Raw genomic sequence first — 13374 nt, forward strand, 5'->3', positions numbered from 1 at the left:
GAAAGTTTGGTGTATGTAACTGTACGTATATTGAAGTGGAGATTTTGGACTCGGTAGACAAAACTCATTTTGTGAACGTGGCCTTTAAAGATATGTACTGTAATTGAAATCCACAGATGCAAATATATAAAGTGTAATAAAATAAACACTTCATTGTGTATTTGGGATATTTTCATTCCACTAGTCTGAGAGAAGACAAGCTATGGAAGAAAAATACATGCAGCCCAAAATTGCAAAACTTGCAGTGTGTGAAAAAAACAATGGTTTTCCAGTAGTGTCTTGCCTTAAGGCACATGGCTCGTTTACATGTAAGCTAATACAGCGCAAAACAGAAGGAGCTGCAAACACACATGATTTTGAACTATTTAAATGCAAACATCTAACTTTAGAATAAGAGCTTTGATACCGGTTAATTATGTAAGTGATTTGTAAGCCCTAATGCTGCTGCTTTTAAGTGGAGTGTTTTTACATTTGGATTAGGGTGTCTTAGAAAAGGTCCATTTTCACACACCGCTGCACTGTGATTGACACATGCATGGAGCTCTGACTGACAGCCTCTATAGCTCCATCCCCGACCCCTGGAGTGTCCTCAACAGTGCCTGTCCCCGCCAGACAAGGCCCTCATAGGGGGATTCACTGGTTACAGAGGCCATGAGGTCAGGATGGTAGAAGATCAACCGACCCCATCCCTTCTTGCTCTTTATTAGCTGGGTTAAAGGTTAAGAAAGCAAAGAGCATCCCTCCAGAGTCACTTTCTTCTTGGGTGAAGAAGTCTTTTCTGACTTTTGACAGTCCTGGTTCACTGTATCTCATGACACATCTTGATGAACCCTGTGTCATTGCACATAACCTCTCGTATGAGCACACGTTTCATGAACAACCCAAACTGAACTGTATATATGAACTAAAAACCATAATGCAAAACAGCTTTTATAAACCCTACTTTGATGTTTAAAATTTCACACAAATTTCAGTCTGTTCCTCACACAAACCTATCCAACGCTATCTCACAACCAATTCGTACGAGTGAGTAAAAGGTGGCGAATTCGTCTGAATTCGTACGATTTGTCTAAACCCCAGGTTTAGGGTCAGGGGTAGGTCATTCATACGAACTCATACGAATTGGGCGACTCGTAAAATATGTATGATTTAGCAAAAATCTTACAAATTCGTACGAGTGAGGTCATATGAATTCGTACGAATTATCCACCTTGTAAAATACGTACGAATTGCCGTGAGATCGGGTTGAATCTATCGCATGCAGCAGCTTCTGAAGAATATAACATTGGAATACAAATGGAACTTATGCTATTTTTTTTATATAATTTAAATAAGTCGGACAGGTTTGGAATGACATAAGGGTGAGTAAATGACTAAAAAAATTTGGTGAACTATCCTTGTAATGGGTTAAAAAAAAATACTATCAAAAACCGTGTCTGCAGACGCCAGACTGATGTATGTACTGTACATCTGAATGTACTCACACATAAAGGCAAGACTGTATTATTCATGCCGTGTCTTCTCATATAGACAAAGCAGAGAGAGAGGGAGGGCTATTAAGATGTCGGGGAACAGGCTTAATGCTTTTGAAGCTCTGGGAAAATGAGGCGTGGTTGTGTGTCTGTGATGAACAGCACAAATGGTGATACAAACACATCTTATACACACTCTCACACTTCTGAAGTAACACACACACACACATCTCTAGTCCCTCTTTTCCAAGGCCATTAGTACGAGCTGGCCTTGATTACTTATTTATGAGGCAAACAGGCAGAAGTGCGGGGAGTGGAGTAAAGAGACAGACAAAGACTGACCGGAACCCCTCTGCACTGAAACCAGTGTCCACGCATATACAGTATTTGCTACTTCACAGCATTTTCTTCTAAACAGATCACTTATGCACTTAATAACTCCTTCAGGTATCTACAGAATAGCCGTCAAACACCACAAAACTACAGATGCAACAGAGTAGAATTGCAGCTGTGGGTATACGTGTACTTTTAACAGATGTTTCCTAAACATCTCGAATCAAAGGCAATTCGATTTACAGTCAGAATTGTAAATTGTCACAGATGTAAAAACAAGTTTTGTACACAGAATATTTGAAAACGTTTTGTTTATTATCCATGGCCATATGGCCATTTCCACCAATCCTCTTTGAAAAAAGCTGAAATCATCACATGGGTCTTTTCATTCAATGTCTTTTTATCATTCACCCAAAATAAATACATAGCTTTTCTTGCAACCATTTAAATAAATATCTGTGGCTTTATGATAATATCAGCAACAAAAAAAGTGTAAAATGTATATATATATATATATATATATATATATATATATATATATATATATAATAAATTCATTTGTATAGATTTATATATATATTTATTTATATATTCTCCTTTAATTCTTTTACAACTTACAAGATGCCAATTGTACCAAAGCAATACTTACTAATACAACATGGTGAACTTTTAGTGGTTAACTTAGAGACTGCGGACAGCACCCGTTAGGCATTCTTGTAAATTGTATGTACCTGCACACTGAAACCCCACAGCATAGACGCTCCTTAGAGGAGCCATTCTTATGGGACGCAACTGTGGAGGAGAGGTATCTTCTCACTATTTCACACTGTGAAAGTTTGCCACACACTCTGATAGTAATGCATGTTATTTACTCTCATGCCAGTAAATATTGAGTAGTTGGAAAAACATATGATTGGCTCTGGAAGCTTGTGTGTGTCAAAATATTTTAAATCAGTTCTGAGTGATTGTTTCTGTTCTTAGGACAAAAGCAATTTGAGTTAGATAGATGTGACCAATAAGAGAGTATTCTCACGTTTTTATGGAAATGTACTGAACTGCGATGCAAAACAAGTGTTATGCACAAGGGACCTCTCCTCCACAATACAAAATCAGCATTATGGTTAGTCTTAAGTATTAGCCAGGTCTCTGACAAGGTTAATGTCCAACAGTAATATAAAGTAATGGTAATAATAATAACCAGATTAAAACAAATGGAATAAAAATACAAATACAATAAGAATTCTATGTACATACAAAAATATAGCAAAGGAACTCACAATGATGTGCATTTTGGGGGAAGAACACACACACTTGAAACGGATTTCATTCATCTTGCTTCCCAGTTTTGGATGCCAGTGCATCTTTCACCTTGTTCCCAAGTGTGGTTTTCTACCTCGTTCTGGCCAGGTGACTGAGCCCTTGTCTCAATACAATCCCATCTCCCTGTCAGATGACACAACAGTTTCCATTAACCTCACTTTCTGCAAAGCATTCAGGGCACACCAGAGAAGCTCAGGAAAGGCCAAAGTCTATAGAGATACTCATGCCTCGTGTATAGCAGAACTGGGGAACCACAATGGCTTCATTTTGCTGATACTACTTGGATCTGATGATAACCTAAAGCATGGTCCCACAGGTTTTCTGGCCGATTTGTCCAAAATAATGGCTTGTATCTCATTCCGACTGTCAAAGGTGGACAGACAGTCCCTTTTGATGTTTGGTCCCACAGCGTAGTTGGATGCAGAGAAACGGTCAAGGATCCTATCGCTGATGTTCAACAGTTGGAAAGTACAATGGGCAGCTGAGGAAAAACGAGTTGAGGATGTAAGAGTGCTTGGGAGAGGTTGGCGTCAGGCTGCCCTGGGCTGGAAACCTGACCAGACACTTTATCTTTCAGAGTAGCTCCTCTAAAAATAAAAAGAGAGGCTTCTGCTGACAGCAGATGCCGGCCTGAGACTGCACACACATACACACATGCACATACAAATGCACACATTTTCCCTTCTTCTTCCTTACACACTCATTCGCACAAAATGTCTCTCTTTACCGCCTCTCTTGAAACACATCCCTCTTAGGTGAGCTTAATTTTCTGAGTTTAAATGGTCCTGTTTTTGGTGTCAAACAGAATTGACTTACATTGTCAGATTTTGGTTGGGCTCTCCTCCCTAACCAGTGCTCTGTATCCACGTAAAGTCAGAGTGAACCAGCTTGCTTACAGTTTTTCCATTCAGTAAGGCTGAAGAAGACACACTCAGCGCTGACTTTCTGTTGAAAGCGATGCCTAGATTATCCTTTTACTAAGTACAGCCTCTGCATTTATTTTGATAGTATACTCCCTGTGTTACATATGGTTCACATTACCCAACTCTATCTTGGAAAGTCCAATAAATAAATAAATAGACAAGGGTTTGCTAAAAAAAATAGGGGAGGGGGGGCGGGGGTGTAGGATATATGATGCAGGGAGGCCTGATTGGTTTAGAGTTGGTCAGTTCATTTAGCAGAATTTCCCGGCTGCTTCAGCATTAGAGGTGTCTCCTCGCAGGAGAATTGCGAGAGGCTCATTCAGCCTGTCATACAGGCTTCTCCAGGGTTTTACGAAAGGGTGCAGGGTTGGTGGCAGAGATCTTACGGCACACAGTGTTGGTGTTGCTACATCGGCAGCCTGGACGTGTGGCGCGATCGTAGCCACGCTGGCATAAAGTGAGGCACAGCTTGGCAGGAGGGTAGCAGCACAGGCAAGGCAGGCAGAGCGCCAGGAAGGCCATGGCACTCCAGCGGGAGCAGGCGTGAGCCGGGGCACAGGAGCATGGTCGGTCAGCACAGTTGTCCTCCTTATCTGCCGAGCAGTGGTAGAACAGACCCTTCACACAGCACAGGCAAGTGCCGTACTCCAAGAATTTCTCAGCTGAGCACAAGCAGCGCTGGCCACAGGTCCAGCAGGAGGGCAAATTACGAGGGGCACAGCACTCCTGGCATTTACAGTGGCCGCAACGTTCACAGATGAAGAGATGCAGGCCCAAGTCCTCACTTTCAGCCAGTCCTTTGCCTAGTGAGTCAGGTTTCAAGTCACCTTTGGGCTGGGACCGCACCACAGTGGCCAGACCAGAATGGGAAGGCGTTAGTCCTGTAAGAAGTCTCTGGTCCGAAGCAGCACTGCCGCGGGACATGGAGCTCACAGTACTGGAACGACTCAAGTAGGCCAAGTGGGAATGTTGATGCTGACTTTGACTGCGAGACATCTGAGTATGTCGCTCATCATGCACATAGAAGACACCAATCTGAGTGGCAGGCTCCAGCGCCACAGGGCGTTCCACATAGTCATTATTAGCCCTTATAGCATGGATCTGGTCAATGGACAAAACAGGGACCTGCTGAAGATCCAGGCTTTCAGGGTCCATCCGAAAAGGTGGTATTGGATCCATTCTTTCAGGGCCACCAGGGTAGGGGCTGAGCTGCAAGGCTGACCAATATCAGGGTACATCGGATAAACCTGTAGAGTAAAAAGATAAAATAAATGGTTCAGTGTTCGATTTAGAATCAAATTAAATGGTTGAAGTTCAGATGGTCTATGGCTAAAGCTATGGTTATTATTAGACACAGAGGATGGAGAGATAACGCCATTGACATCACACTGTAATTTAGCATCTGGAGAACACAGCTGTTGACACAAGGGAAAGGAACCAGAGCAAAGAATTTGACAGCAATGAATTGTGAGAAACTGGGGAACCCAAAAGAATTAGTGTTAGTGTCCTGAGGTATCTCTTCCTCAGCAGCTTGGCGGAATTTTGCCCCTCCCTGCAGCCCTTCTTTTGTTAGGCCTTATCCTTCATAAACAGGAACAACATGGCTTTTGGAATGTGCATGGAAATAATCAGCATCCTGGAATTGAGAAACATGTTGCTTGCATTATTGGACGTCATAGGCAAACAAGACATTGGATTGCATTGGATTAGATAGCGATGGGTTTTGTTTTCTTCCATCGATAAAAGGAGAGATAGAAGACCACTTTTTGATGTTTGTCAGACTCTCAGACTGTTCCAAAAGTCAATGTGTGATAGGGAAAAAAGCAAACATTTTAGGCCGCCTAGGAAGAGATTGGACATGAGAAGAGAGCTGCTTCTGACATAACAAGCAACGGAAATCCATACACAACAGCAGTGATTAGAAGAAGCAGTGTCTGCTCCCAGTCCCTCAAGCATCCGGGGCACAGTCAGCTGAATTCCTGGCAAGAGCCCTGAATGCTCTCGCAAAAAAAAAAAAAAGAAGAAAAAAAAAAGAAGTAAGATAGCATCCTCCCCCGCTCCCACTGCCCAGCCAGAAACTCAAGATAAGGAGGCCCAGGTCGGAAGCACAAAATGCATTTGCAAATTACACAGAGGAGGAAAGAGAAGTCCTGGAGAGTAATTGCATCAAACCCAGCAGAGAGCTGTAGTCAGGTCCTATCAGTCCATCTAATTGTTGAAAGGGGTCTGCTGTTCATTTCCATGAGCTCATTATTTGGGGCCTGAGTTCGAAAACAACATTGGACTTTTAGTCTCGCATCTGCGGGCAAGCCAGAGAGGAAGTTTTGGGTTAGCTCATCTGTGTCATGTCAGGCACTTTGGTTGCATATTTGTTTGAGCATTTGCACATGTCCTCTCCATGTGGTTTTCCTCAAGTGTGTCGGCACTTGGGAGCATTTATCACTCGCGGCTACACTGGAGTTTATTTAGAACTTTCCACTGACTTGCAGAGATCTTGTGTAAAAACAGACCCAAATTACACCTAAAAAATATGCTTTTTTCTGGGCTCTGAGAAATGGTACAAAGAAAAATTCTAAACTACTACTTTCTAATTAACTGCCCGCTCACCATTAATTCCGTCCACAAAAGTTTCTCTCAAGTTATCATCAATGAAATACCCATTTATCCCATGAGTTACTTCCCTTGAGCCAGACCGTTTGGAAAGCCACCATCCATTAACCGTAAACTGCCTCCCACTAGAGTTCACCAACCACTTCCATGCTCTGTCAATGAGTATAGTGCATTTGTAAAATAAGCTGTGAAGCAGAAGACCAGAGCATAAGCTGCTATATAAAATCCCCTGAAACATTTTTCCACCAGCAGCAGCAGCAGCAGCAGCAGCAGTCAGGGTGCCAGAGGGTCGATAAGTCACACTACAGTGGCATAGCAGGTAAGGTGCTGACATCAGGAAGTCCAGCAGATCACCCCAACACGTAAACCCCCAACAAAGAGCACACTACCACTCCCTACTGAGTCCCAGAGTACTCTTTAGCTCCACCTGCCCCAGACGGCACACCAGGGCGAGGCCGTGCTGGGCTGTGGACTGGCCTATCATGTCTCTACAGTGGAGCTTGCACAAGTGTTTTCTCTTAAACAAATTCTGTGGATAACTGCTACTTGAGTGCCTTCCAACGTGCTACTAGCTGTTGTTTAGGGAACATTCAATAGATGTTGGACATGTTGATTTAAGTCTACTTCCATTGTGAGTGTATGCTGAGATATTGATTATGCTGTTCAGGTCAAGTCTTCTCATTTGTAAGTTCTGACCATGACCTCTAAATGAATTACTCTAAATGAGCAAGAAATTTGCTGAAACTGATACATTTTATACAATTGTGATGACTGTGAATGAGGGAAATAGGAAGGTTACTACACTACACTACTTCAGCATAGCACTTGAATGGATCAGTTTAGACCAGTTCATCCAAAGTATTGTTTTTTCCCGATCCCACATCTGAAGACTCCATCTTATGTTTTTTGCTGGATGGTTTTATCATTTAAAAGGATATTCTGTATCTGGCTCTCCAAATTTGATAGCACTTCTTACATTGGATGAAGTAAAGCAAGTCCATACCCATTTACCACAAATGGCTGTCTGTATTTCTCTTTTTCTTTCAGGTCACATGAGCACTCATCCAACTTTTTTTTTTTATCACATTTAAACCACTATACTAGGGGGAATAGACATGCAACATGAATTGTTGAACATAAAAATTTAAAATAAAATGGAAGACTGTGCGTGCACAAAAAGATAACACCTGTCCCAGGTTAAGGCACACTTTATGTCCCAGAACTGTGCATACAGTTCAGAGCAAGTATGAGACAGCTGCATCTAGTGAGCCAGAGAGAGAAAAAGAAGGGAGAGAGTGGCCTTGTTTACTCAGCCCTGCCTGCCATGAGGGGTAACCTGAAGACAGGCCTCTGCGCTCTGGGAGTATCAGTGCTGAGTGAGCTGTACCTCGCGGCTCTGCCCCGGGGCTCCTTGCACCCGTTACCTTGCACACATCCTTGGCCAGAGTAATCCAATCCAGGGCAGGAAGAGGATGAGAAGCGCATATTATTCATAACAGTCACCACACTCCACTGACTGGGAGAAACTTTAAACCTCCAAACAGGGAGGAGAGAACAGGCAAATGAGAAAAGGCAAAACAGTCGTCCCGTAAAGGGTCGTTGGACAACATTGGAACAGCTGAAGATTGTTCAGCCTGTTTATCTTTTGGTGGGTGTGACCGTCAGGTGAATGAGGTGCTGATGCTGTTGTTTGGGGGCTGATGGGATGTTGGCCAATGACATCATGCTGTGGTGCTATTTTTAAAGCCTCCAGTCTCCTTTCATTGACCCCTGCTGCCACTGATAAGCATCCAGCAGTTCTGCAGCCAGCCATCAGGCCAGTCTGACTTCCTGCAGGCTAACTGTCGTTAGAGATATCCATTTTCCATTTCTGCTCTCTCTCTCTGACTCAGATAGAGTGGCAGATTGGCAATTGCTGACTGAGGGTTGATTAGCTGGTAGTCGTGGGGGGTAGGGGCCAGGGGCCTTGCAGAGGGCATATATATGCTCTGTCCTAGGGGCCAGGCTTAACTGCGGCTGGACTTGAGTTGTCAGGCACCAGGACCCTGGGATCTGCCCTACAGGCCCCTCTGGGAACACAGTGGGATTGAATGACAATAAACTGTATGAGATTCCGGATGTGCCGAATCCGACCCCCAGGAAGGACTGAAATAGACACTGCAGACCAGCAAGTTTGGGTGAGAGAGAGACAGAGAGAGACTGAGAAGAGAAAGGGGGGAGGGTTACTTAGAGAAAGGAGGAATATATAAGATAAAGATAGTATTATTGAGCGAAACACGCACGCACAAACACACACAAACACACACACACACACACACAAAACACTGACAAAAATGTAAATCTAAAACTGTAACTCTAAATATTAACAGACTAATATTAATAGATATTAAAACTATTATGACAATTTAAAACAAATTGACACAGTGAGAAAATTTGAGACATTTGAATAAGTTTTCCCTGTTAAGCTGCACCATTCACAAAATTCACATTCCTTTTGCCGGCCTCTACTTTGAGAACTTTATCACAAACCAATTCCAAATTCACAGAAACTTCACCATAGACCATTGTGAGCACACATGTGTGCAGCGCTGTCCCATGTCCATTTCCAAACTCCCCATCAGCCTCTGCCAGCACAAACTGTAGTATTGACATCTCCAACCATGAAGGACAATCAATTCCATGCCTGTACACCCAAAGCCCAGTACATTGGATGGGTCAGGGTAGGACTTGAGTTAAGGGCACTACGCGACACAAAGAGATCATCTCTCACTCGGATGCTATTCTACTCCCATTATATGTCAACTAGATTATATTTCATTCATAGAAGTAGATCTAGAGAATCTCAAGAGAATACAGTTTGAGCTAAAAAAAAAAAAAAAAAAGACTTAAACAGATTAAGACTTAAAGAGATTTAAATAAAGAATCTCTTACCCCTAAAAGGAGGGAGATCCATTTTGCGCCAAAGCAGTGTTTTATGTTTGTTTGTTTCTTGTTTTCTTTCTTTCCTTTATGTTTTCTTGAGCAGTTTTCTCTCTTCTGCCTCCTGATGCTTCTTCACAAGTGTCCCACACGTGCAAGCAATCCTGGTTCCTCAGTGCTCAGTCATTCCCTCTGAAGAACACCAACAGCCTTTATCAAGCCAGAGCACTGCATGTTCAAAGAGCACTCAGAAGTAAGACGAAGAAACGAGGGCAACATGTCACACGAAATATCCCAATTTATTTGAGTAAGAAACAAAAATGTCCCCAGGGCAAAGTAACTGAGAGGAGCTTCGCTTTTCAAAAGTACTTCCACAAAACAGTGTGGAAAGACCACAGCAGCAGCTCTGTAGTTTGTCGTCTCAGTATGAGCTGAAAGTGTGAGTGCTGGATTGTCTCTCTCGGACTGTCTATCTCTCTCTCTTTTTCTCTCTCTATCTGTGTATGGTCAGCGCTTCCTGCTCATGCGATCATCCACTCACTCCCAGAGTGTGTGTATGTATGTGTGTGTGAGAGAGAGAGAGATAGAGATGAAGGGTGGGAAACAGTGAGGGAGAGAGGGAGGGAGATGGGATGGGGAGGAGAAGGAGGGGTGGTTGGATATGAATGGTAGAAGGAAGGAGGGCCGGGCTGAGGAGGGTTGGGGTGGGGGGCACTTGGTTTTGCTGGAGATAGTTAATGGCTAAGTGGCATCATCGGGCTGAAACCCAATCTCTCATTTTCTCCCCCTCAGGAACTGTTCTATATGATTCCCTGAGCTAAGCCTAACAAGATGGATAAAGGGAGGAAGGGAAAAGGAGATAAAGAGAAAGACAGAGAGAGAGAACACAGTGAGAAATGGATAGAAAGATAAAGAAGGAAAATATGAGTCAACAATATGAAAGGTGGTGAAAACAATGAAAGAGAGAGAGATGAGAAACACAATAACTGACAAGAACTTTATTGTGGAATATGTGTCAGTTCATGGAGCCAAACAGTTCTGTAGACATTGTGTAGACATATCAACAATTTCATTCACAATTTTGATCTTTCCCTTGCATGCAGTGGCACCAAGTATTTGGGCACTGAAGCTACCGTTAAAAGTATGAATCTGTGCATTAGAAAATATCACATTTACTGTAGATATCCTGTTCAGAATTAACCTAAAAGTTATCGACACTTTCTGATGTAATGACGGGGACACCTGTGTGAACTTGAGGAGAACTGCCTTCATAAATCCATTAAAATCACTTTGACACAAGCTGATTAAATGTCATTGCAAAAAATGGCTCAGAAAATTGAAGTTAGTTCTGTGAAAAGACGTTTGTTTGCAGATACAATTTGGTTTGATAATGTTTCTAATGCAATAAAAGTGTGTCTTAAAGGAACACATCGACTTTTGGGGACTTTAGCTTATTCACCATATCCCCCAGAGTTAGATAAGTCCATACATACCCATTTCATCTCCATGTGTGCCGTAACTAACTCTGTTTGACGTACCCACCGCTAGCCTAGCTTAGCACAAAGACTGGAGGTAAACGGCTCCAGCTAGCATACTGCTCCCAATAAGTGACAAAACAACGCCAACATTTTCCTATTTAAATGTTATTTGTATAGTCACAGCGTGTACAAATAACAAGGTCACATGAGACACAGCCATCTTCTAACCGTATACATACTGGGAACTATATTCTCAGAAGGCGAAGCCATGCTACTTGGGCGGAGTGATTGTAAATAGGAAAATGTTGGCGTTATTTTGTCACTTATTGGGAGTAGTATGCTAGCTGGAGCCATTTACCTCCAGTCTTTGTGCTAAGCTAGGCTAGCGGTGGGTGCGTCACACAGAGTCACGGCATGTATTTTTGCATGTATTTCTTATCTTATCTATACTTATGTAACTCTGGGGGATACGGTGAATAAAATAAAGTCCCAAAAAGTCGCCGTGTTCCTTTAAGTGTCCAAGAACATTTGGCGCCACTGTATAGAAAAAGTAGTATATGGAATAAATATATATAAAGGAAGACCTTGATATTTCACAAGAACGTCACAGTTGGTGAACGAACAGAACATCGAGGTATATGAACATCACATGCCATTTTTAACTCTAAGAGCCTCATGTGGTTGTAGACTCAACATTTGGGAACTCACTGACCCATTCTGATGTGTTTGTGCCAGCTAGCAGCTGTCCTAGAGCAGGTTACATCCTAGAACAGTGAATAATTCAGTGTCTCAATCGAGTGCATGACAGATTGGAACCTAGCCCATGTTCCTTCACTTCAGACATTGCCAACAGACAACAAGCTACCTTATCATAATCGCAGTGAAATGATCAAGAACGAGCAAATGTAAATTATATTGAAAAAACAAAAAAATAACTTGAATGCATAAAATACACAGGATATTCATATGTGTCCATGTCAGTCTATTGATAGCACATGGGAGGTATCTCCAAGGTAACAGGACACATTTTGTGTGTATGTGATTGTATATATGTGTGTGTGCGTGCGTAATGGGGCAGGAAGAGGGGTGCTTCCTGGCTTCCTGTAGAGGGAAATAGCTAGGATGACCAAACAGTGCATGAGAGAGGAGAGTGAATAAGGCTTCTCTATACTAAACACGTTCAAATCGCATGACAGAACAGCTTCAGTCCCAAAAAAGAATCAGCTTATCTACATATCTACTATGTTCGCAATGTACTTTGTATAATTTATGCTCTCTCTATAACCTACAGTAGCGTTCTATGAGATGGATGTTCATTTACTGCATACATAGCAGTAACAGTTCTGTTTTCTGGGATTTGATTCTATACTTTTGCCCATCATTGGTCTCATATTCAACCATTTATGAAACATACCATACTTAAGTATGGTATTAAATTTAACACACATAAATAAATAAAAATGTACAAAATAAACTTTAAAATGAAGAAACTGACTGCAAATCAAGAGATGCTCTCGTTAAAGTTCTAGCAATTTTTTAAGCAATTTGTTTCATCACCATGTTTATGATTTGATAAAAAGAAAATAAATAAATCAAACTAAAATTTACAATGCCTGAATATCTAGGGGTCTAAGACTAAGTTTAATAAATGTTTGAAATCAATGTCCTCAAACCTTTTAAATACTGATTTTATGGTTTGTTTGCATTAGATATTTGATCATTTACATGGTTGTTTGTATGCTGATTGTTAATGGCATTCACATTTGAACCACATTTTTAAAAATGGTTATAATGAATGTTTTTAAAAGGCAAGCCTTTAAAAAAAAATATATATATATATTAAATATTATATTAAACCAATGGAAAATGGCCCAAAATTGTTCATCTAATTTAGTTAAAAACTAATATATTCTTCAAATAATATCCCTATTTATCGTAAAGTCTTGTAACTGGCCATGAATGCACACTACTTACAGCACCACTGGAGCTCTGCTTTGGGTCAAAAGGTTGTAGTGACTGAAAATACTGTATGGCCATAGTTGTGGGGATCTCCATTTTATATTTGAAAGAAGAAGAAAAAAAATTGGTAACACTTTAGTTTAGTTTAGTTTAGTTTAGTTTAGTTTAGTTTAGTTTAGTTTAGTTTATACACGTACACAAAAGTAGACTCATAACTCCAGAACTATTGCATGGAGAGTCAAAAGGTAGGTATCATTTGATAGAAAACTTAACATTTTTAGAAAAACAAATTCACTGCTGTTAAAAGACAATATATTAGCCTATTTTGTATTATTATTTTACATATCTTTCTTATTTGAC

General features: G+C 41.4%; 1 protein-coding gene across 1 annotated transcript; it reads right to left on the reverse strand.

Annotated features, from left to right (window-relative positions):
• Positions 1-4128: 4128 nt before the first annotated feature.
• LOC306985230 (protein sprouty homolog 2) lies at positions 4129-10005 on the reverse strand. Its single transcript, XM_079587220.1, has 2 exons — positions 9590-10005; positions 4129-5295 (listed from the first exon to the last, which is right to left on the reverse strand). Exon 2 carries the CDS (start codon positions 5225-5227, stop codon positions 4376-4378), a length of 852 nt encoding a protein of 283 aa, XP_079443346.1. The 5' UTR covers positions 5228-5295; positions 9590-10005; the 3' UTR covers positions 4129-4375.
• Between the last annotated feature and the right edge of the window lie 3369 nt (positions 10006-13374).

The sequence above is a fragment of the Phoxinus phoxinus genome, assembly GCF_949152265.1.
Source record: "Phoxinus phoxinus genome assembly, chromosome: 17".
In the NCBI taxonomy this organism is placed as follows: domain Eukaryota; kingdom Metazoa; phylum Chordata; class Actinopteri; order Cypriniformes; family Leuciscidae; genus Phoxinus; species Phoxinus phoxinus.

Coding starts and splice junctions, on each gene's coding strand:
- LOC306985230 (XM_079587220.1), bottom strand. CDS start 5,227: ATGGATCCAATACCACCTTTTCGGATGGACCCTGAAAGCCTGGATCTT.